Below are 24,336 nucleotides of genomic sequence, written 5' to 3'. Positions count from 1 at the left end.
GGTGTGTAATAAATTTGTCACGTCTTACCAATATATTTTCAGTATTCCGATCCCTTGAAAAGAGATATAAATGAATTGCCTTCATAGATATCAAACTGTTATGTAATTTAGAAGACTGTATATTACACAAAATGTTTGAGAGCTTTTCGGGGCTTTTTGGAAATACGTTAATAGTTTTTGTACATAGATAAAAATCTTAGTCTCCAAGCATCTGTAACTAAATTAGACAAATTGAACAGAGGCAATTCAAATCAAAGGTCGCGATTTACCTAGCTGAACAAACTTCGAAAGGACTATTACCATAAGTACATAAACAAAACTTTATGACCAAATTCCAAATCGACCTGAAGCAATTTTCGTTATACACCATACACAGTAATCCAATTTACTTACACAGCAAACTGAACCGTTGTCAGCACAAATGATACATAATCCAGTAAATGCTGGAATAGTAGCAATTGCTTCACATTTACATCAGTGTGTTACATAACTAACTATACAGAGACTAATTAGCAACGAAAAAAATACTTCAAAAATATTTACATTTTAAAAATTTACGACCGTCTATAAATTTGTTTTTTATCCACAAGCATTAAATTCCAGACTTTCCAAACACGTATTAGTCCATTCTAATTAAAGCTGTATCTTTTTATTCCCCGGTAAGATAATGGCACAGAAACACTAGGTACCTAATCCTGTTCGTCCCGAACGTGGGCGGATCAACAGTTTAATTAGTGACTGCTTTACAATATGTAATTTTATCTCTTACATTTCATTATGCAAATAAATTCAGTACCTACAACTGCAAAAGGTCGACAAATAGCACGTGGAAGAGAATCCTTTAACTAGGACCCTGTATTAGGGTCATACATAAATACCCGGATTAACTAAACTGATTCATTAATTCAATGTTCTAATTCTAATAATACCGCCGATTTGGCAATAGCAATTCAAGGCAAAATGCTAAAATACTCTGATTCCGTTTTAGTAAATTTAGTTTGCCACTAACATATTGGAAAACCCCCGAAACTCTTCAAATAACAAAAGCATGAAAATGGAAATGTTTTTTAGCAAACAGTATTTCTACGTTATCGGCAGTTTTCCTCTTAATAAAATCAGTGATGGAATAAGTAAACACTGAAAAATATCAGTCAATTAGGATTTGTATGCTTTGGTAGCTAGATATTTACTTTAGTTCTATTTGAGCTTTTATTAATATTACTATTATTAGAAATATCAATGGAAATACCCTCTTTGAATGTCACATAAATAAAACTAACTTCAGTACAACTATTTATTCCACTCCAAATTTCATACACCATCAATATGAAAACTATCGTTATACCCCGGATTCGCTTCAACATCATTATAAGTGTAACGCAATAAGTTTTGGTTATCTAAACTCTGTAAATCCATTCGTTTTTGCCATAACCCATTCCAAACCTCTTTGAGGATGCCTTCCTTTAAACAAACACGTTTCACTTGGTATGCTAGGTAAGGCAACCACAAAGCCCCTTTAAAAATTAATAGTTTTAAAACTACCACCCCAAAAAGTATTGTATGCAAGGCGACTTTAATAAAGTACAATTTGATGAGCAGTACTATAGGAATAGTCCACCAAAGAAGTTTCTTCTCGTCTTTTGCCAAATGGTGATGGTGCTTCTCAGTGGGTCCTTTAGGTCCAGCTAGAAGAAAAAAAAACACATTTTAACCACACTAGTTTCCACGAAAGTTAATAAACATTTATTTACTGCAATGAGTCATAAATCTTGTTGTAACAAACTATTTATTTTTTTTACACATGTGCGAAATTAAACCTATTTCAATACTAGGACTCGAGCTGTAAAAAACGTTACAATTTAGCAGCAAAAAATAGAAAACCAAACTTTGTAACTCCTTTCTAGTAGGACGAAATAAAATTACTGAATCAGTAGTCATCACTAAAAAGACTCTCGAGCTTTTGATTAATGAATTTTGTTAGTGAAACTTGACCTCAAAAAACAGAAAATCTAGGATAATTATTACCTATTGAGACTGAAAAACAGACATCATGGCATAAACCACCATGAAAGATAAAACTGCTGATCCAAAAATGTAAAAATTGGCTAACGCTGCAATTGGCATCACTGTTTGCAATTGATCGCTTTCTTCGGAAGAACTATTGTAATTTGTTCTTCGTCGAATGATGAAGAAATTGGAGAGAGGCATCACTGATGTGGTTACATTGTATCTAAGTGGAGGATACTGTCTTTGACTAATGTTATCTAAAACAAAAGGAGATATTGTCATTTATATTTTAACTAAATTCCAAAATAAGCAAATTTGATTTTAATTAATCAAACTGGAAGAGATTCAGAAATTCTATTATAGTTATTTCAATTTTTTTACAAACCGTGCCACAACTGATATAAAGTACAAAAAAATGCAAATGACAATAAGTCCACTTTCCTAACAATCCAACTATGTGTAATAAAACTTGTTATGTAAAATATAAATATTAAATTTCGTTTTAAGCTATAATCCACCAACTTCGAGAAATGCATCCTTATTTGATATCACGTATCAAATTCAGGAACCAGGCACAATACAAGAAATTCAATATAGACGATGTCCTTATATGGTGCAAAAGAAGTTCTTGAAGAAGGAAAAGAGAGGCAATATTCCCTTTTAAACTTCAAATAGCGTGTCCTGCATTAATTCATATCAGAGTACACATAGGTACATGGAGAATTGCTCTCAAAATTTAAGGAATAAGTAAATTATAAAAAAATTCAAAAATTGAGACATAAGTATGGTTTAAAATTCTGGATTGAAAATTGCCGGTTACTAAAATTAACTGATATTTATAAGGGTCAAAAGCGAAAGTCTGTAAATTAAGGTAGGCGTTTCGAAGGGAACAACGTGATAAAAATACCGAACGTTTAAATTTACAGATTTTCGTACAATGGACGGATTAATTTCGTTTGGCCTGTAAATCACGGACAAAGCATTGATTAATCGACACAATGATTAATAACACCTCCGGAGTGGAGCAACCAATTATTTTATCATTGAACAATAAATTATTAAGACGTCCAGGTAGGAAAACCAATAATAAATCAAAAATTTTGAAGCTAAGTAATTTATTGCAAATTTAATCTACTTAAAACAAATTTTAAGTTCTAATAAGACCAGTAGTTTCTATCAACATTATCTTGCCTCCACCTAAAAAGTAAAACCAACCAGTTATTTTTGACAGACTTTTCTAAACAAACTGAACTTACCCAAACCATGAACCAGATTGACCCAGTGTATCTTTTTCAATTACAGTAGGATGATTTTGATGTTGCAAACATGCTTGCTTGATGTGACTCAATACTGATGGAAAAACTATTGCCGTGACCAGTATAATCTTCTTAATAAACAGCAAAACAAAGAAAATCATATTCACCAGCATCAAAATTTTAATTAGTTTTGCCAAAATTATTATAGAGAGGATGAATATTTTCTTCTCTTTTATTTTGTGTCCTCTCTCCTCATTCTTGGAAAGAATTTTACCTGAAACATATAATTTTACGTTACCAGATTTTTATAAACGCCCTCACAGGTTGCTTTATTAAAAATTTCATAGCGTAATAACAAATTTTTAACTTAACTGCAAACATCAAACATCCCATTGCTGCCGGCACTTAATCCAAATAATCTGACAAACAAACCGCAATCTAAAAATGTAAGTTAAAAATATGTTACTTTTGTATGAGTTGAGGTGGGAAATTTCCGTTAATTGCGCGAAAAATGCAACATTGCGTTAACGTCAACCATGCAAACATCCAGAAAATTGTAAATAATGGAAAAATTAATTCCATTACGAAATTTTCATTGGTAACAGCCGCCAGCATGATAAAACCCGTTTGTGTATATGCTTCACTTATCGGATAGGATGCATTAGTGGGTTTATTGAGTTTTATTAATCACTACTGTTTACTATTTTACTATGCAGACAGTGTCTAGAATTTATTATTAATAATATTTAATTAATTTGTGGTGTGCCGCGTCTAGATATGAATTTATCTACTTGAGACACTGTTAGATTTAGTTCAAAGTCAATTATGTCTTACACTTTTGGGTAAAATTTTTTTGCTGAAATCCTATATCAGAATAACACACATTATCCACGGAAAAAAATAAATTTAATTATGGCTTGTTTAAATGATTAGAGTAATTATTTTTTGTTTAAAATTGAATGAGTTGAAACATGGTGAATGTATCATGAGTTATCTTTATGAAACAAAAAATGTATTTCTGCTTTGATTAAAATAAAACCAACAAAATAGATAATAGAGTATTAACGCAAACTTAGAAAATTTAATTGTGTTAACAAAACTGTTCAATCAGGATGTTAATAAATTGTAAAACTTGCTTTGTTAGTGTTGGAAAACAATAATTGGAAAAGTGGTATTCACCAACATATCAGATAGATAAGTTCTTTAGATATCTTATTAGAACATTATTTAGCATTTGTCCATTATTAATAAGACATTGTATAATTTTACATAACCCAAAAATTCTCACCATCCAGTTTATCGTCGAACTCTGAGTCCACAACATTAAGACTTCTTCCTTGTACAACTTTTACTCCTTGAGGAACTTCGAAAGCAATACCGTGCGATCCAAGAAAACTAACCAATTTCCGTTGGAGAAACTTTACAAACTTGTCCCACTCACTGTCTGTGCTGGTAAATCTAGGACTGGGCAGCAATTCACGAACATTCTGAAGTTCTTGCTTGATTTTCACTATTTTTACTTCACTATTAGTTGGGCCCTCGTAGTCAAACTCCTCCACAAACTTTGCTATTCGAAATGTAACGCAATAAAACGGTCTTCCAGTATTGGTACACTTTCTGCGTAGGTCTTTAACGTACTGATCTGAGTTAATGACGCGGATCAGAAAAAGTAACACAGTTACCCTGAGTAACAGTCGTAAAAAGTGGCCTTTTTTCGCCATCGTTTAAGGTGTGTTAGTTTAACATCAAATGGTTCTTACTGGTTGAAGTAAACCAATTTATGGTTTATTCAATGTGTCAGTAGGTTAGTAAAAATTAATATTTGAAGGAAGGGCATAATCACTGGTGTACTTAAATCCATTTAAAGTTTTTCAAACAAATTTCACTTAAGAATCCAAAACAGAACAGTTAGATGAATTAAATTCATTTAATAAACCTATTAGCAAGAAAGGGAAATTGAAGTAACTTACCGTTAAGGCATGTAAAATGAGAAACTTTTATAGGCGCCGTAATTTTAGTAATTGATACTTTATGTCAATATACTGGGTAATTATTTAGCGATAATTTCCTGTAAATACGCGAAAAAAAACACTATCCACTTTTAAGAAAACATTGTATGTACTAAAGAGAAGAATATTAATTAAACTAATAAATATAAATACTTTATAATAATTACACTTAGTCAATAAACACCTATGCTGATAATTCTAAAAATGAGGAAACAAATAACTGACTCAGGAAGACATATAAATGCGACAAGTTTAACCCATAAAACGATCAGTATTATGTCTAAACTATACAGAAACACAATTATTATAAATGGTAAATGAATCATTAAAACTTGAAAAATATCTTGCAAAAATATGTAACTAATTTGTTTCTACCACAAGTTTACAGTTTTACAACTTAACCTAAACGTCAACCATATCATTGTTTTGTGTTGCAAAACTCCAGCCTCTTAATAATTCAGGTCAGTTCAATATGATTGATAGTTTTATAAACTCAAATTAAGGTTAATCTGGAGTTCACTTCAGATTGATGCTTAACTGAAAGGTATAAAACTTATCCTAAAACTCACTTGTTATTTCTGTTACCTTATTAGTAATAAAATTACAAAAACACTTTAAATTTGTATTAAAAGGTAAGAGTCTCACAACACTAGTTCACCTTAATGACCAATATCATTTTAATTGGGTTTAAATAAATAAAAACACAGATTTTTGAAATGTTCATCTTCAAAAATCCTGTTTAAAGCATATCTGATTGCATCTCAAGATAATCTTAAACCTGATTTTTCTCTCACTTATCTGAAAATCACACCCTACCCCTGGTTCTAATGTGCAGCTTAAACCTTTGATGTCACAGCCAATACTCTTTTACTTCAAAAACTACATGAGACTCAAAAGTATGGTCATAATATCAGTCGCATATGACGTGAACATTGATAACTAAAGTATAAAACTGAATTGATTTGGCTATCAAATATGTGATGTGGTAAAACCTCACATAAAAAACTCCTGAGTAGAGTGTGACAAGGTGAGTCATGCATTTGGTGGCCTATCCAGGCAGCTGATTTCCAAAACTCTCAAGCCCCTCAAACTAGGATCAGTCAATTTTAAACCTCTGGGTTCATATATTCTTTCATTTTGTTCAGCAATAAATTTAGATATCTTCTTCAAACACTAAAATTTAAAATCACATACATCCAAATGTGGAAAATCATAGTTAAGTAACATGATTACCTTTTCATAGTGAGTCTCCTTACAAATATAAATTAAATAAGCTGTCAGACATGCCAAACATCCTTCACAGTAAGTGGAACATGATGCATTTTCTGCCTCAGCAAAGTATTCATTTAGTCGGTGAATTGTAACTTCAAATAAGGGCTTTTCCACCTGTAAAACAATAACAATACAGTATTTCACTGTAAGATAAATACAAGTATATGATTTTACTAGTAAACCCCATTTAATTACAGTGTATAACAAGAGCAATCAATATTCTCTACACTGAGTAAACTTAGATTAAAAATCAAGGTTACAACTAATTAAAAACCTTCAGTAACTTACCCTTCCTTCTAATTCAGGTGGGAAACTGCATTTAAACCTTACTACAGTTCCTTCTGTATAGTCCCTTGGAATAAAAACTTTCAGGCACTGGGACTGTGCCATTTGTTCAGTCTCGCCCGCCCTGCCCCCATTATTGTAATGATTGCTCATTTTAGGACTGATGACAACAATTGGATATGGGGCAGAGCTTCTAATGAAGGCAAAGCAACAATCATAAACAATAGAAGATTTTATCCTGCAATAGTGTCACGTATAACATCACTGCAAACAACTACACTAAAAATTGCTTAAATTTCGTTTTATAACACCTATTTTTTAGGTTTTTTGAGGCTGGGCTCACTACTGATTTGAGAGCAAAAAGCAACACGAAAAAAAAACAACAATTCATATGTCAAATTTCTGACTGACATAACCAAAATGTTTTAATGTGTCATTCTGCAAGACCAGGAAAGTCACGTGAGGTTATCAACTAACTGCATAAACAGATCACGTGGTAGCGGTGATATTTCACGCATGTACACTAAAGGTTATGGGCGTGACTCCGGCTGCTGTGTCGGTTTTCTAAGAATATATTTTAATTTCCCATACGGAATACTAGGGAAGTTAAGTCTGTAAAATTGGGTGAAAAAAAATGTATAGGAGTTTTCTTAAAAAATGTTTGAGTAAAACTGCAGCATATTTTGCATACGGGTGTACTTACATAGATGAGATTTATTTGGAATAAAAAAATATTAAGACTCTTCCTACGTTACAATAGTTAAAGATAAAAAGCAAATGCAATGTATAAATGTATTCGGCAGTTCGCTTAATACAATAATACCATAAACAAACATATTTTTCTTCTCATGGTAGTGTGCAAACCACTAACTTAATCGTCCGGTAATTCCCGGAATATCATAAAATCAATCAAGTATTGAACGAACTGCATAATGACTAGGCAAAACTATAAAGATCAATTTGGTTGGAGGTAACTGGGGTAACTAATACAAACACTTATCTATAATATACAAGATGTAACAAAAGTCTTGACCGCTACCTCAGATGGATAAGTTTAAAAAAAAAACTTTAATCATCCAAAGTAGTAACCTGCCTTTTGTAATACTGCATCAGATTGGACAATTTCTAGTACACATAGCCTACGCAAGTCACAGATTAGCATTGAATTAGTTTGTTATTATATTGCTTTAGTTTTGATTATTATTTTTGATAACGTGTGATCTACAAAGTCGCTGGTCTATACAATAAAACTGAAAAAATAAACAGACTATAGGAATTAAAATCGAACCTACTAACATCTAAAGTGTGAATAGTGTAAAATTAACTTGGAGAGTGTGTTAGTACTCTACTAAGTATTGTTATCAAAAATCAATACAATATTTTACATAGATTTTCATAGAGACTAGAGCTATGGGAGTGTGAAACACACCGAAACTCTCACTATACTCTTATAAAGACTAGAGTAAAAGTTACATAAATCTAAATTACAAAAGTGTCTTTTAGTACTATTTTAATAAAATAACGTCTTTGTGTAACAAATCAGACGCGTGGAATAAGCCAGAAAAATACAAATGTATTATTTATTAGTTTGGTTGCTTTTCACTGTTGACATTTACAAATATTATTTACATTTTTTATTTGATTCCGGTAAAAGCGAGTAAATGTGTCAAAATTTCAAAACAAAATGTCTGATTTGTACAATATAGATATTAATAATAAATATCTAGCATATCTACTTAAGAAGTAATAACTTTTTACAACAGTACTTACACAGTTTAACAACGCAATAAGACGTATTTATTCATAAATTATAATAAACTATTAAGTATCGATAGTCACAACATGCAACAAATTTTTTTGTGTCTTTTCTTAATTTCTACGGGAGGTGCTGATGAAACGGTGTGTAAAGTTTGTACGGTGAGTTCAATGTCTTTGGTCTCTTCGGATTCTAAAATAACACACAATTTAGACAAATATAGTAGCAGAAAATTTAAATAGGAAAAAATTACCAGTGAATGTTTCAACAGGCTTGTCAATGGTATCGTGGTCGATCCACGTTAGGCCCATTTCGACTTTTTCGGCCAGATCTTGCCAATGTTTTCTGTTTTCCGCCGTTCCTTGATATAACGGTTTCATCCAAGGAAATGTGTCGGATAAAACTTTGTATAAAGGTAGGCAAATCACATCGATAAATCCTACTTGCATTTGAGGTAATTCGTCTTTTCTTTCTCTGTCCATCATAGCCTAAAGTTAATCATTATAGAGTTTTACTAAATTGTGTATTCAGATCAATAGGGACAAAAACTACCATTACTTACAATTGGTTGTTCTTTCAGCTGCATTTTCTCCAAATCTCCTTGATCAAAGAATTCATCAGCTACCAATTTGGCTATTCGGTGTTGCACCTCCCACGGTTTTGCTATTGCACTTACATCACAGGCAGTCATCATCATTCCTGATAATACTTTAAAAACACGCAAATTCAGCATAGATCTTTATTAGATTTTAGAGACTTACAGTCTTTTTTATCGTCACTTTGCCAGTCAAACTCTCCATTATCGATCAATTCCAAGAATTTGTTTCTTTTCTTGAAATACATTGCTAGATCGGTGGAGAGGATTGCAGTCTCCACTAATTTCATAACTCGTCTGTAATCTTCAGGAGACAAAGCCTGAAATGTAATTAGATTGTTTTAGTTTCCCCAAAGGCAGAATAGTTATTCGTTTGACAAAATTATACAGACATGTAAATTTACCAACCCTGCATAATTTACGACCAACTGAAGGTCAAGAAGTTGATTTGCATTTTAATTATTATAGTCTCTGTGTACTCACTACGGAACTGCTCAATTATATTAAATCACGATAATGGCCTGACTTCTCTCATAATCATTTAAATTGACTGGAGGCTCATACTCTAATTGCACGGTTAAATTAGATTATGGTCAAAAAATTTATTTTGAGCTATGTCAGGGGTTAAGCATAATGTGTGTAAAAACGTAATCTCCGTCACAAGTTATATAACATTTACCTTTGACCCTTTATGTTTGAAATAATAAACGATTTAATACCTCCATCTATTTTACACCGCTGTTTTATGGTCTGACAATATAGTTATTTCTTCAAATTTCAACATAATACTATAAATGGAATACTGTAAAAAAAAACATTAATCCCATTTATACGATGTCCTCTATCCAGGATATATAACAACAAAACATTAGGAAATATTGTGGAGTGTACATTCATTATAAAAGCTAAAGACAACTGCTGGCACAATCACTTAACATTTTATGAGCAATACCATTTGTTTCTCAACCTTCCGTTTGCTCAATTTTGTATCTTTCACAAAATGAATTCAGCTTAAATGTAATTCGTTTGCCTTACTGGAATGGTTCCATAAAATCCCTTATATCTTCCGGAGTGGCCGCATTAATGCAGGTAATAAATCCTATCAGCATCAGGAGAGATCTCTTCAGCTGTTTGCTACTGTATTTAATTTATTATAGCCTTTCCACAAGAAGTTATTTATAGAATATAAAACCCACCTACTTGAAAAATATTATTGCTGTCCGTATTCAGTATCATAACGCACTGATCGAAATGATGGTGCTCCATGGTGCTCGTAGAGTACAAAATTGCCAAAGGAGATTCCGTCTTAGTTTGAAAAGCGTTATTAGTGCCTCTGTGATCCAAATCGTGGCAAAGACAAGCTACGAGAAGCCCCAGCATCTCCAAATCGTTCATAAACCTGAAACGCATAATGAGTTTGAGCGCAGCTAGTTTAACGTTGTTAGGTTAATGGTAAATGGAAATAGGGAGAATCAATTTACGACGTGTAGCTTAATCAATTCAGCTGTTAATCTACGTAGTTTTGAACCATTTGACGGAGATATAATACTCTTATCCAAAATCCGTTTATGGATTTAAGCGTCGACATAAATTGCAGGGCAAAGCAGGAATAATCTCTACACCATTTTGCCAATTATCTATAAACGAGTACTTTGCATTAATAAAAGGTGATTGCAGTTTTAACAACCTTACCGTCAAGGCATAATCTAGTTTAAGAAATTGTTTATTGCAAAGACGCTTTTATTTTCACTGAGCTCAGTTAGCAACCGCTTTTGAACCACATAAGAAGACATCTCATTAAGTTAACTGGCAGTTAAGCTGTTTTAGGTTAATTTCAAGAACTAAAACTTAATAAGGATTAGCTTTAGTTAGTTCGCCAAGTTTAAGCCGTTTTTAATGCATACTGCACAAACTATAATAAAAATATAAAACTCCTGACCTTAATCGCTTTGCAAATTAGGTGAAAAGCTTTTTTGATCTTTCTACTGTTCTAATCACTCATGAGTGTTGGGAATACGTCAATTAAAGGTGTCAAGAGAGATTATGAATTGCACGATAATTGTATGACACTTTGCTATAAGCGTTATAGAGAAAATATTGATAATGTGGCTAAGAGCAATACTGTATGAGCAGCAATTCTGCGTGCTAAGTATTAAAATTTATTAGACTTTGTTTTATATAATACATATGCACTTTGTTTAAAGATATATGAGTATTTATTTTATGCAGTAAGACTGCAAACTGTCTTTAAATTTAAAAATTACTTTAGAGCAAGTTTATAGCACAATGTATACTCACAAAAAAGGTAAAAGACTTTAAAATCCACTCAGATTTTTCCAGAAGAGCCTCTAAAATAATAAAGCAATTTCGTCTAAACCTTAATCGAGTTATCATACCTTTCCATTTTCCCGGTCTTAAACATGGCAAACATTGTCTGAGTAACGTTTAGAGCATGCCTCCAGTTATGATATTTGACTGGTCGGTAATTTTTCTTCACGCTTAGCACCCATCTGCACAATACCTGAAAGAAAATAGGTTAATGTTATTTGGAGAAAGAGAGACGAATTGACATTATTTCCACTGACTCGAAAACTTGACAGTATCAATTTATTAGGTTCTTAAAACGCTTACCTCGTAGGGGATATGAAATTGCTGGACCAAATTGCACTCGAGGAACATTCGGATGGTCGCTTTGCACGTTTCGTCGTCGGACAAGTCGAAATCGATGAACGTAAAACTAAAAGTTACAAAATTGGTTATTTTATGCGTTGGTTTACTCAGTTTATTTGTTTTTTTTAACCTTTCAGAAATAACTTCTTATCGCATTTACATACAAGCGCAGAAACATATTAATGCCTCAAGGTACTGCACAGCAATATAAATACCAAGTCGGATATTCGAATATGTTTACGGCAAAACCAGCGCAATTCATCATCTTTATCAGTCAGCGTTTCGTTTAACACAGTAAAAGGCATATTTATGCAGCTATACACTTCAGCTAATTCATAATTTGATAAGCGGTTAGGAACATATTTCATCAACCCACATGACTTTTTTATTACGGTTTAAAGGCCGCGTTTCATAATTTAAGAATGTATGACGCACCTTGGCTTTTAATATTTATTAAAATTGTTCCCGCGTAATTTCTGCTTTTTCTGTAGAATCTACTTCCAAGATTGATTAAAAGTCGTAACTTTCTATGGGATTTATAGTTTAATACCACCCACCACCCATAAGATTATACCTTTTTCTTTTGCAGTATACATTTAAGATAATTATACCCATGTAATGCTGTCTGAAGAAAATGAGCATAGAAGAAGTACAAGTGCATTTTAAATTTATTTAAACTGACACTTAAAAGATTTAAGTTATTTACTAATTTTTAGAACAAAAAAAAACTTACCTATACAAATTAAAGCTTTCAGCAGAAGGAATCTCCTCCTTAACAAGTTTCGCAGCTGCCTCATTACTAGCGGTGGCGTGATAAGATAAACACTCTAAAGCCACTTTCTGTTTAGCCATTAACTTGCACGCATTTTCGTACATTTGAGTGTTGTGTATGCCTAATCCACAAAATATCGCAAACGCCTCAAACAGGGAAACATCACAGTCAGTAAAGGGGGCACCGTTTTCTTTATTAATTAGTTGTGCAACGCCTGAAAAGGTGGAACGTCGTCACTTATTAAGCGAATCCCCATTTCTCTAAGAGTGTTATTTGCAGTGAAACGACAGGAACAAAATAGAAGCTGAGTTTGCCAGCACTTAGACTTTAATTAGTAGATGGTAGATTGTTTACCTATTAGAGTTCTTTGTCCGTTCATAATTGGCATACACAGTATTGTCTCTGTCGACTCTGCATCCCCTTCGCTATGTCTCTCGCACAACCATTCAGCCACATCGCCTATATTGAGAATTTGACCGGTTGAAGCTGCATAACTAGCTATTTGGGCTAATGTTGAGCCGGCTAAGTCGTAAGAAGAAGGTCTGAAACGTATTCGCTTTAGCTGTAAAGCAAAAACTTTAAACTTGCTTTACCTGGAAACTAAACTTTTAGTGCCGCTTTCACGAAGTTCAAAAATAGTTGTAAATGGACTCGGTCTCTTTAAAAAATTATCGACCATATCCTGTCCGGATATGGAGCCACTGATCATTCTATTCAAAGGCATTGGCTTTTGGAATATTTTTCCAGGACGTTCGACTATCCTTTGTAAATGATTCTGAAACAAGCCATTTGCATTTTCAACCTCCAATAAAAGTTACTTTCCAACTGTAAAAGCCAATTAGCATTCAGGTAAAAGTGAAATAAAAGGGAACCTCATTAACTGCTATCCAACAAGCACCTGTTTCATTATGCTAAATAAAAACATGAAAGATCAACTTATGTTTTATTATTGCTGTATAAAGGAAAAACGTAATATCATACTAAGCTACGAAGACACCCTGCAATAAACACCACCTTAATTACAAGGGTGTTAATGTTCCCTAGAGCAATCTTCCTATATAGAGCTTTTTATGCGTTTTGAAATTACCCCATAAACTTTTATATTACCAAGGCGAGCTGAGTTACAAATATTTGCATACCATCAAAACAAAAACCTATTATGTATGTGGACATTTCGGGTTTATTAAGACAATGTAGTTAATTGACGCTTTTTGTCACTCTTCCAATATAGTAGAGGGTTGATTTTGTAAAGTACTTCATTTGAAAGTAAAATTAGTTATTAAACTCAGTTTGCAACGGATCAAAAGAAAGTTACAAGTCTTTATAACGTCACATAATATTTTGCAAATGTCAGAAAATAGTAGAAAACTACATACAATCAGGACAATGCAAATTTAAACTAATATTTGCTACCCAGTAATATGTGCATTATTAAAAAAGTTTTACCAATTTAATTATTTCAACTTTAACAATAATTTCATACGCAATAATGCACAATAGCGTAGGTTCACCCACACGTTATTTCTAAAATGTTATTCTAGTTTTAAATTTAATTAACATTGAAAACAATTATTACTATGTAGCTCAAACAAATTTAATGAATTGGTTTAACGGTAGTTCATTAAATATTTGCCTACCTACTCAATTTTAATCATACGGAAATATAGAACTTCCAGCACAAAAACCGGTTTAGCAGATAAATATTATATTACTAAATGTTTAATTTATTCGTGTAGAGTGAACAAAAAGTACCTCTTTCCTATTCTAGTTCTAGTTCAGTTATTTATTATTCAGAATTGTTAATTTTGTTACATGTTCTCTTAATGGGATAATTATATTCAAATACATATTGAATAAATCAAACTTACCGCTTCGCAGCAATCAAGGTCTAAAAGGTAAACCGCACATCTCTCGCATTTCAGTAAATCCTGAGCCTCTCTCATTATTTTCGTAACCAGACATTCCAAATTGTTTTGTTCCTCAAATATGCTGCGTGCCAAATTGAGTAGGATCTGAGGGAAAAAATCACGAATCAAATATTTTCCTAATGAAAGAAAACATTTAGGATTTCGTCTTAATTACGTCACAAATTTACTTTTATTAAGAGCTTTGGGAGTTATTTCGGTTGGGTAGACGGAACAACCTAAAAGATTAATTTTCAACGGCTATTAAAGCCGATTTTTGTGGTGTTTTGCTGCTAAAAATTCTTGTCAGATTTCATGTTCCTAAGAAGAATTAAAGGGCAAAAAAATCAACCACGTACAAACTTTAGATAGCTTATTACTTTTCCAGTCACAAATAAAACCGATTTATAAAATTAATGACTTGTTTGTTCTCCAAGGGTTTCCCAGTTAACCCGGAGTTTGATTTTCTGTAATATTACACTAGAGAAACTCCATGTCCGTCCGAATGGAAAGTTTTACCTTTATAAATTCCAGTTGTTCTGTATATACTCAACCTATCATTAATTTCCAAACCTAAAATGATTTTGTTGCCACAAAATCGTAGTGAAAATGATAAATGAATATATCACGAAGAAACAAAACATCATTATTTTCAGGTCTCATGCCCTTATTTCGTTCTGAATAAATTATAAAGCAGATATCCTAGTTCCATTTAAAATTAAACCCATTAAGTATTAAACAGTTAATGATGGAATTATCTTGAAATGGCGTACATTGATAGCTGTCGTTTTGTAGGCTAAAATGTGAAAAAACAAGTAGATAGTTAGAAAACAAGACAAATATTTTCAGTTTGTTTCTGCAGAGCGCAATTCAGTTTGTAATTTAAGAAAACAAAAATTTTCCAGACGAAGATTTCTCTGTAAACAACTTTCAACTTTTACGTCGTTTTGTTGTTGAGGCAGGATTACTCTAAATACACGGTATACAGGATTTGCCATTTTTGAGACAGTTACCAGTATCGATGTACATTACTTTGATTTGAGAAAAATAGTAAAACAACACAAGTCTTGGTTAGATCAAGTATTTTACTAACTTAAACAAAACAAAACAAAACAATCAATTTAGTTAATTCTAATTGCTAAGGTGCTATAAAGTGGTCTCCCACAAATCACTTTAACTAACCAAATATATCAATAAATTTTCTGGTTTTTCCACAATTGTGTGTAACAGTCTAAAGACATGCTCAAGTTGTCACATATTTGAATCGCAGACAATGAAATTCGCCGCTGGAGATACATTAATCTTGGAAACCTTAAAATGATTTTTTCCCAGCATTTGGCTTACAGAACGTTTTCCTTGAAAACGAAGATAAATTATCCTTAAGATACGTTCGTGACTTCTTAGCTGACTGATCAGGATAGAAATGGAATATTTGGAGATTTGAAGTGGAACGAATGAGACGAAAAAGACAGATTGCTTAAGATAGTGTTTGGAGTTTTAAAGAGTGAAACCACAAAGGTCATAAATACGATTAGACGTTTTAGAAGAGATTTATATCATTTAGCACAAACCACTGTGGTGTTCAAACATAAATTTGTATAAAATGGTAATTTAAATCGGCAGATCCGTTCTAGGAAGATTGAATGTCGATCGCCCCAGTTTTATGCCAAAGTAATTCAACTTTAAACTTTGCCACCGTCTTCGGGCTGATACATATGGATTATCCTGAAGGGAAAAGCTCCCTGGAAGCGCGTCTAATTTAAATAAAAGCCATATGAAACTTCCACACATGTGTATTTGCCACAATATCCTATTTTCAGGAAAAACAAAATTCCCGCATAACTTTTATTTACCCAAAAACAAAAACATACGACTGAGAGATAGCACTGACGTGCGTTCATTATTATGATTGCTTTTTCATAACCGGTTTGTTTTAACTGGACGTGGATAAAACAACAAATCGATATAAAAAACTTGAAAAGGAAATAAAGAAATATAGTCTTCTAAAAATTTTAATTATAGAAGGTCTTTGAAGTTGGAAAAAATCATTGAAAATGTGGTGGTTTGTAGATTATCTAAATCTAATCATTAAAAAGATGGGTATGTACAAGAATGTTCTTTTAAAAAAAAACATTTTTGTGAGGCCAACCTGTATAACTGTGTATGATTAACCTTCCTTTACATAACAAAATACAGGATGTTCTATTTAACAGAAGGAAGATTGTTCATTCTGAAAATGTTTCAAGACGAATCGATCTTGGCATAAATGATAATGACCAAATTATATTCTTTTATACAAACTACATAGAGATATTATACCAGAAGTGAGAAATACCATACTTACTTGATTTCTTTTGTACTCCAATACTGAAACTTCGAAAAGTTGAGCGTTTTGAATTCCGATACCGCAAAATGTCAAGTAACGTTGAAAAACTTCGGCGTCGTGATTCGAAAACTCCGGAGAGTGGTCTGTTTTATTAATAATCTGGGCCACTCCGATAACGTCTCCATCGTAGTTACAGATCGGCATACAGAGAATGATATTGGTTTTGTAACCAGTCCGGAGGTCAACTTCGTTGTTGAAACGTGGATCCTGCAATAAAGTTACTCAATTTACTAGAAAATTGGAAATCCCGTACATCGTCAATTTTTCGATGCTGAATTTTCTGAAGCGGAAAAAGTTGGCGTCATTTTATAACCAAAACTATTCTAACATAAAGTTAACAAAAGTTGGTTTTCAATAAAGACTCTATTCTACGAAGGTAGAGCGTTTCATTATCATTGAGTTACGAAGGCGTATCACCAATCCTTTGTTAACGTTAAACTTTGTAATTACATTTCCAGTATTAAATTAAATATTTATGATGTTAATAAACGACGATGTTGCTCATAAGTCACACTGAATGGAGTTTCATTAAGGTAATGCATGTACGACATCCTTCTTAATTTACGAAATTTGCCTTTAGCTTAAAGGGGTTTTAGTGAAGAATGGAAAACTATTATAGCGGACTGCCTTTAATGCACCTATTAAGTTTTTCCAGGTTTCAGTGAGCCCTAGATTTTGTGTAGGAAATTACTAGCTTAGGAAAACCATTCAGAGAGTTCCATCGGTAAGGTTATGACAATAAAATCCGAGTAAGAAAATCGATTTTGATTTAATACTCCAGTCTGGAATATTAATTTCTTGGGTTTTATACCGTAATCATGTTAATTACTAAACTATTATTTATAAGATATGATTTTTGTAACATCTTAGTTAAGAGTAACAAACAGGCAATTCATTTGAATAGAAGAGGAAAAAAAAAACAATAACGCTTCCATTTTTCATTCCGAATCGTAAAAATCAAGTATTGTTATCGAGGAATGCCGTGAAATATAGCCTCACCGTATGATAAAATATTAGTCAATTTATCAAACAAGGTATTCGCAGTGCAATGCTAAATTGAGTATTTATCGTCGAATTTCGAATGGTATTACAAAATTTGAGAAAACTGACAATACAAATGATTACTTTTTTATTATTTTTGTCTCTAAAGAATATTAAATTGTTTGTGTCTTAATTTATTATATTCATAAAAGTTTCCATTTATTTCAAATGTTAATTGATTTTTGTGGAAAAAAAGATATTCATTGAGCATGAAACTACAAAAAGAAAAGTTGTTTAGTGAATGAGTCCATTAACAAATTGCAATGTATTTCCAAAACCGCAACTATTCGTTCTAGAAGCCTATCAATTTTTCTATAAATAGTAAAGAAACCAAATCCGTCGTCCTTGATGATCTAATGACCATATTGATAACCTTATATTCCCTCTTTTCAGCCTCATTGACTCTATTGAACATTCGATAATGAGAAGCTATTTTGGGAATTTGAGGGAGAAAGGAGACACGGCTGTCTCCATGAAATAGATTCTTTTTAGAACTTTTTATAACTCCATAAAAACGAATCTGAAAAATCTCACTTCAGGTCGCATAAAACTTTCATGGCCTCTGCTTTTGTGGAAAATATTTAAATTTTTCTGCTTTAAACCTGAGAGAGTGTTATAGTAGGCGTAACCATTTTGCTTTTTCAAGTTGAATTTCTCGCCCTTTTATGTAAACGAAATTCAATCAACCGGTACACTCACCTCTAAATTCGATTTAAGAAACTTATACCTGCCTCGAAGCACAAGGATTGTAATACTCAATAAATAATTTACTAGAACGAAATTTGCTTCAGCTGGGGCACAGTAAACAAGTGTTTACCTTCAGGGACACAGCGAGGTGTTGCACAAGGAATATTCCCCCCAAGGAATATTGTTTACCTTCAGGTTGCAGTTTTCTAAAAATAATCACGGCTATTATTTTAACCATAAAATCGACTGCTATATAGAAAACTGATTGTGTGTACCTTATAAGATTACTTTTTGAATCAATATTGTTCATTTTTAAAACGCCCGGCTCTAAAGTCATAAAATATGTAAAGATTAGATGAAAGTTACAGGTCTTACAAAACACATTTTGTGTATTTTACTTTAATGAAATTGCTTATTCATGAGGTTTTTTTAGTGATTTGTTTGTAATCGATTTTAAAGCACTATCAATAAAAACAATCACTAAAGGTGTGATACTTCGATCAATAAACGGTTTCAGAGAATTGTTTTATAGCTCAATTTTCCTAAGTACTTGAAGTTTAACTAATGGGATTGAGTTAAATCGTGTGCACTTAAACTGAATAAATTATTAGCCCTACTTCAGCTAACAATGATTATTATTTGTCTGTTGTTGTTATTCCTTATTAACTATTTAATAATTAAAACCGTTTTACTTTTAAGAGGGGTGAAAAGGGTGATGAACGAGCTTCAGTCCATATTCGTCTACCAATTTGTGATGCATGACATTATCCACGTGGGAAGTCTAGAGCAGAAATTTGAGGATAAAATCGAATTTCGGTCTGAGAGTTCATAAAGTTTACTTCATCCTAAAGCCGCAGACTTAATAGAACATTAAAGGGACTCTAAAAACTTTCAACTTACGTTATAGGCATCTTTAATGTTGATGACAATCTTGTTCTTAGCTACAGTTCCGGCAATTCCAACACCAAAAGGTATCTTAATTTCCTCGGACCTGGCCAATCTTACAGCTTCCTCAAAAGTAGTGTCGTGCCTCACGTCAAAGAACTTGGACACAAGGTAACGGTTTTCCGGCGGACCTTTCGCCAAAAACAAAGATCCTCGATCAGCATTGGTAAGTAACGAGACATTTTTTAAAATCTTATGGCAAAGCACATCGATATTCAGTTCATTAGCTATATCACGGATGAGTTCCATAAAAAGGTCGGACTCGTGCATTGAGTCGAAGTCGAGACTTGGACGGACATTTTGAAGATTGCACGCGTTACTATTTGAAGAACAAGGAGGGTGCCAGATTTCAAGCTGGTTGGTGGAGTTGAAGTTATAATGGGGCTTTGTTGGCGTTGTCGATGTGGTCACTGCTTTTAGGGCTCTTTGACGAAGCTCGGTTGAAGCGTGATTTCGGAGCCATTCTTCGAATTTTTCCGGGTTTGATTCTAGCCACGTCCTGTAAAAAAAAATCATGTATAAGTCATAAAAAATATCAGTCAACTTCGGAAGAAAGAATTCCCAATTATGGAAGCATTTTAAAAAACTCTGATAAAACTTTTTATGTCTGAAGAGCCCAACTTATTTTCCAGCAACTCCTGGGACTCATTTAAAAATTCTGTAACTAATCAACTGGATAATTTAGATTAAACCAGGGATTTATTATTCAGAATAAAAAGTTATCTTAAAATTATCTGGTTTTCAGAATACCTTTTAAGAAAAGAACTGGCAATTATTCTGCAAAATTAAGTTTGACATAGGAAACTTTTTTTAAGGTACCAGTGTTTTACCGGACAATCTTTCGCGACTATTCTACCATAGGAAATGCAACTGACTAAAATTTAAAAAAAAAACTATTTTGCTTTGAATTGCTGAGCACATAAATAGAAATTTACGCATTTCGATATTTGCAGGCAATTTAAAGCTAAATTTGACGAAACAAAAATACCTAATAAATATTGACACAATCAATCAGAGCCGTTTGTTTTTAGTTTGATCGCCGATGTGCGATTACCATAAAGCTATCCGCAACGTCATAAAATTAGCGATCATTAATAGAATTTCTATATATAATCGCAAATCACGTACAATTTATAGCGGAAAGCCAAACTATTTCGCCACCAATACACGATAAGGTCTCAACATCAATTTTTGCGTATATGGAGTCGTTATTGCAAAATTAATAGATACCTAATTCGCACCTAACTTTTCGTTATGAGTTGAACGCTCGTTTGTAAAAGCTATTAATGTCATTATCACATGTTATTTATTACATTTTCTAATCGCTTATTTTCAGAAAATTCAAACAAAATAGATTATTGAAACTCAGTTTTAATCCCGATAAGAAGCAATAAAATTACTTTTATTTATTTACAGCGTCTGCCTTGTCAATTACCAAATATTGTTTAAACGAATATTTCCATTAAATTTTCAGTAATAAAAACACCGTGCATTTGACCTTAAATATACTAACAAACGAAATTTTCTAAACATCATAAAGTTAGAACACAGAAGTGTGCTTGTAAATATTGATGTAAAACTGGACATAAATCAGTTTTACGTTATTGCATACCCAAAAAAATCACTGGCTGGAGCAAAAATATACTAAAAACATATTTTTTCACTATTAGAGGGTTTCAAAATAAAATTGTTCAAATTGGTAGCTAGAAATTGAATAGAAACAAATGTCAAAACTGTGACATAATGACTGACTGAATTACAAATGTTGAATTTAATTACGTTTTGGGAATCTATTGCTCATTTGCATCTATGTTAGCAGGGGATACTATCAACATTAATATAGCGATAGGAATTGAATTATTAATTGTAGTTCTATAGAAGATGTTAGTTGGATGAACTAAACTACTGCTCCTTTAAAATTACGACACAACTTTAAGGATAGTTTATAAATTTATTATTCGATTTGACTGAAATATTTTACTATTTGAGAAAATCCCTAATTTTTTAGTTAGAAAGTTAGAATCATATACAAGCTTAAATGGATACCTATTTTGAATTACCTACACTACTATTTTGTAACTGAAATATTACTTACTTTGCCACTGCTCCATACAAAGTTTTTTTCTGAATCATCTCCGGGATATTATGTTTCTAGGATTTTTTTAATGACCTAACAAATCTGCAACCCCTGAAGTATAATGGTACGACAGACTGAAATTACTTCCGATAAGTTTTACCCTGTATGATGCACATGTTTTCTTAAAGTTTAAATATTGATACTAAAATATGGAAAAAATTGTTTAACCCTTACTATTCTCATACACAAACTATATTTATTTTCAATAGTCACTATTAATTAAAATTTGCTATGAAAGAAATCCAGTAAATTTAAGTGACATATTTCTGTTGCGTATTCGAATTTGCTTATTTATACTTTTTTTAAGAAATTTCTAACAAATTTTTCAAAAATTTAGTAAAACCAGCAAAAAAACAATAAATTCAGTCCCAAGAGAAGCTACAACTTATACCTTTATCAGAACGTCGCCTTATAAAGGCTCATAATTAATTCAAATAAAGTAAAAGACTTGACCGACTTATGCTGACAAAATACTTTCATAAACTTAACCTGACAAGAAAATGATACGAACCCAACCGCGGCCAAGTCTGGTTCGCAGCCATCGGTCTGGGGTGGCGGCACCATCGTCTGTTCGCATTATTTCCCTAAGATGCGGCCGGTGCCCCAGAAAAAGGCGCCCAAAAAAGCGTTTTCGCGGTTATGGTGCAGCTGGCGCCCGTGCGCCCCCGAAGCTGCATTCTTACTAAACTGAGCCGTTCATCGCTGCCCGTTTGGTCCACAACGTGCTCCTAGTTTCTGATCGATTCAAAGGTGCAAAATGATGCGCAGTGTGGGTGGCGATATGATAATCAATGGAATCATGTTTTGAAAACGACGGTGGCATCTCTAAAGCAACTTAGTTATTAGCTAAAACGTAGTAGTTTGTCCACCAACTCGTCTACAAAATCTATTCAAAATTAATTTCTTCCATCCAGCTAAATGACTGATCAATAGATTAGATTAGTAAAACTAGGACTAAACGACAGTTATTCATAAAAAATTACAAGCGTTTTTGCTTGTGTCAATCTACAAGACATTTTCAATTAGCCTTGCTAAAAATTTCTGACATTAGAGTAAGGGCCAGTACTTTCAGTTCAGAAGAATTATTTTTATACCTCAGAATAACATTTATTCTCAGTATAGCTGTGTGGCAAATTTTCAATGAATAGCACTGTTTCGCAGATAAGTCAGCTGTTATTAGCTCAACTTAATTACTTATCTGGAAGAACAACTGATTGATAAATCACTAATGATTATCAGAATTTTGAAGGTTACCATACAATTCTATAGATTTGAATGTTTTCCATTTTTAAAGTCATTATCACGTTTTCAAAGTTTTGACGTAAAGAAACTAGAAAAGAGGGAAATCAAAATTTGGGTCAGAAAAAGTCACATCTTTTTTGCTCACAAATGGATCTCTTTGATTTACTAATTACAAAAATGAGTTATTTCGACTTACCTGAAACTCAGTGGAAATTGTCTGCTATTTCTTGTTATGCTTGGTTTTTTAGATTCCAAATTTCCAAATCAGATTTTTTACTTTTGATTACATGTTTTTATTGCAATGCCACTTTAATCAATAATCGAACTTCTTTACTGCTCGTGTTACCATTTTTACTGTACAAGTTTACCAAACTAAACAACCAACCATATTGCAAAACTTTACCAAAAATTATATGCATAATTTCAACCTTACATTGGGTTATGGGTGCAAAAAATAGTTAGCTCGTTCAATAACATATGGAATTCAGATCGTTTATGTGTTTCACTTTTTGAACACAAAACCCTCATTTCTTATCATTGTGTTTTTTACTCACAAAACTATTTTAAATTAAATGCGAGTAGTTCTTCCTGGAAACTTGGTGAATGCTAGCAGTGCATAATGGATTGCATTGCTGCATCAGTAAAAACCAAAATCAGAAAACAGAAATAAAGCAATTTAAGTGTCTTCACAAAAATTACAGTTTTCGCGGGGTTTCAGTCAGCGGGGTCAAACATTAAAGGGTATGACAACTTTTTTCTTTAAATGGACCAAGTAAACACACTTCACTATCTTTTGGTGTGTTTCAAAACTTAGTTTCTCACCACTTTGTAAACCTTACTTAAATACTACTGATCAGTAAAAAAATCGAAACTATACTTTCTTTTTACTTGTACCTTTTACTAAAGAGATGGATTAGTCGATTAGTATCACTGATATGTTTTCCCACTGTAATTCCCACATTCATTGTTGAAATAAATCAGACTGCCCACAGGGAAGGTTACCCTAAATTCACTTTTTTTGAAATCAAATGTATAGTAAATGAGGACATTGAAAACTAGTTTTATTGCTTAACTGTAGTTCTTTGAGATCATTAGGGCAATGTAGTAAAAAAAATCACTATGAGTCATGAAGTAGCTGTCTTCTGTCCATTAAAAATTGTATAATGCTACTCAACACCTTTCTTCTTCCGATGATAACGTCAAGTTAAAATTACAATCATTTACTAAAGTAAACACTTAGGTTTTTGCTGCAGATGATAATCGACAAGACTACTGAAAGCTGAGTCTCAACAGATTGCAGGATATAATTTTCTTCTTTAAAATACCGTCTTTATGGTGGCGTAATTGCCTTCACAAAAACCTCATCATATTT

General features: G+C 32.6%; 3 protein-coding genes across 3 annotated transcripts; all 3 read right to left on the bottom strand.

The window, feature by feature from the left end:
- Nucleotides 1–819: 819 nt before the first annotated feature.
- Nucleotides 820–5,226, bottom strand: Osi1 (Osiris 1). The gene is made up of 4 exons (XM_081977114.1): nt 4,552–5,226; nt 3,264–3,537; nt 2,026–3,204; nt 820–1,685 (listed from the first exon to the last, which is right to left on the bottom strand). The coding sequence occupies exons 1-3, from the start codon at nt 4,982–4,984 to the stop codon at nt 3,162–3,164; spliced, it is 750 nt and encodes a 249-aa protein (XP_081833240.1). The 5' UTR covers nt 4,985–5,226; the 3' UTR covers nt 820–1,685; nt 2,026–3,161.
- A 133-nt stretch (nt 5,227–5,359) lies between these two features.
- On the bottom strand, nt 5,360–7,207 carry LOC145727519 (golgin subfamily A member 7). Its single transcript, XM_081977116.1, has 3 exons — nt 6,833–7,207; nt 6,506–6,658; nt 5,360–6,445 (listed from the first exon to the last, which is right to left on the bottom strand). Exons 1-3 carry the CDS (start codon nt 6,980–6,982, stop codon nt 6,305–6,307), a joined length of 444 nt encoding a protein of 147 aa, XP_081833242.1. The 5' UTR covers nt 6,983–7,207; the 3' UTR covers nt 5,360–6,304.
- A 303-nt stretch (nt 7,208–7,510) lies between these two features.
- Pde6 (phosphodiesterase 6) lies at nt 7,511–22,471 on the bottom strand. Its single transcript, XM_081977113.1, has 14 exons — nt 22,234–22,471; nt 19,541–20,084; nt 16,871–17,119; nt 14,491–14,634; nt 13,216–13,397; nt 12,977–13,164; nt 12,584–12,836; nt 11,812–11,917; nt 11,577–11,701; nt 10,381–10,579; nt 9,347–9,500; nt 9,148–9,293; nt 8,839–9,073; nt 7,511–8,777 (listed from the first exon to the last, which is right to left on the bottom strand). Exons 1-14 carry the CDS (start codon nt 22,284–22,286, stop codon nt 8,665–8,667), a joined length of 2,691 nt encoding a protein of 896 aa, XP_081833239.1. The 5' UTR covers nt 22,287–22,471; the 3' UTR covers nt 7,511–8,664.
- Nucleotides 22,472–24,336: the final 1,865 nt, after the last annotated feature.

This window comes from Ips typographus, linkage group LG4 (assembly GCF_016097725.1).
Source record: "Ips typographus isolate SLU linkage group LG4, UJ_Ityp_2.0, whole genome shotgun sequence".
NCBI classification, from domain to species: Eukaryota; Metazoa; Arthropoda; class Insecta; order Coleoptera; family Curculionidae; genus Ips; species Ips typographus.
This window is presented reverse-complemented; position numbering and strand designations above follow the sequence as displayed.

Coding starts and splice junctions, on each gene's coding strand:
- Pde6 (XM_081977113.1), bottom strand. CDS start 22,286: ATGGTGCCGCCACCCCAGACCGATGGCTGCGAACCAGACTTGGCCGCG. Junction 11,918..12,583: donor GAAAGCTTTAATTTGTATAG/GTAAGTTTTTTT, acceptor TGTAACTTTTAG/TTTTACGTTCATCGATTTCG. Junction 9,501..10,380: donor ACAGCAATAATATTTTTCAA/GTAGGTGGGTTT, acceptor ATTACATTTCAG/GCTTTGTCTCCTGAAGATTA.
- LOC145727519 (XM_081977116.1), bottom strand. CDS start 6,982: ATGAGCAATCATTACAATAATGGGGGCAGGGCGGGCGAGACTGAACAA. Junction 6,659..6,832: donor CACCTGAATTAGAAGGAAGG/GTAAGTTACTGA, acceptor ATTGTTTTACAG/GTGGAAAAGCCCTTATTTGA. Junction 6,446..6,505: donor AGGAGACTCACTATGAAAAG/GTAATCATGTTA, acceptor TTTAAATTTTAG/TGTTTGAAGAAGATATCTAA.
- Osi1 (XM_081977114.1), bottom strand. CDS start 4,984: ATGGCGAAAAAAGGCCACTTTTTACGACTGTTACTCAGGGTAACTGTG. Junction 3,538..4,551: donor GTTCGACGATAAACTGGATG/GTGAGAATTTTT, acceptor TATATGTTTCAG/GTAAAATTCTTTCCAAGAAT. Junction 3,205..3,263: donor CAATCTGGTTCATGGTTTGG/GTAAGTTCAGTT, acceptor TTTACTTTTTAG/GTGGAGGCAAGATAATGTTG.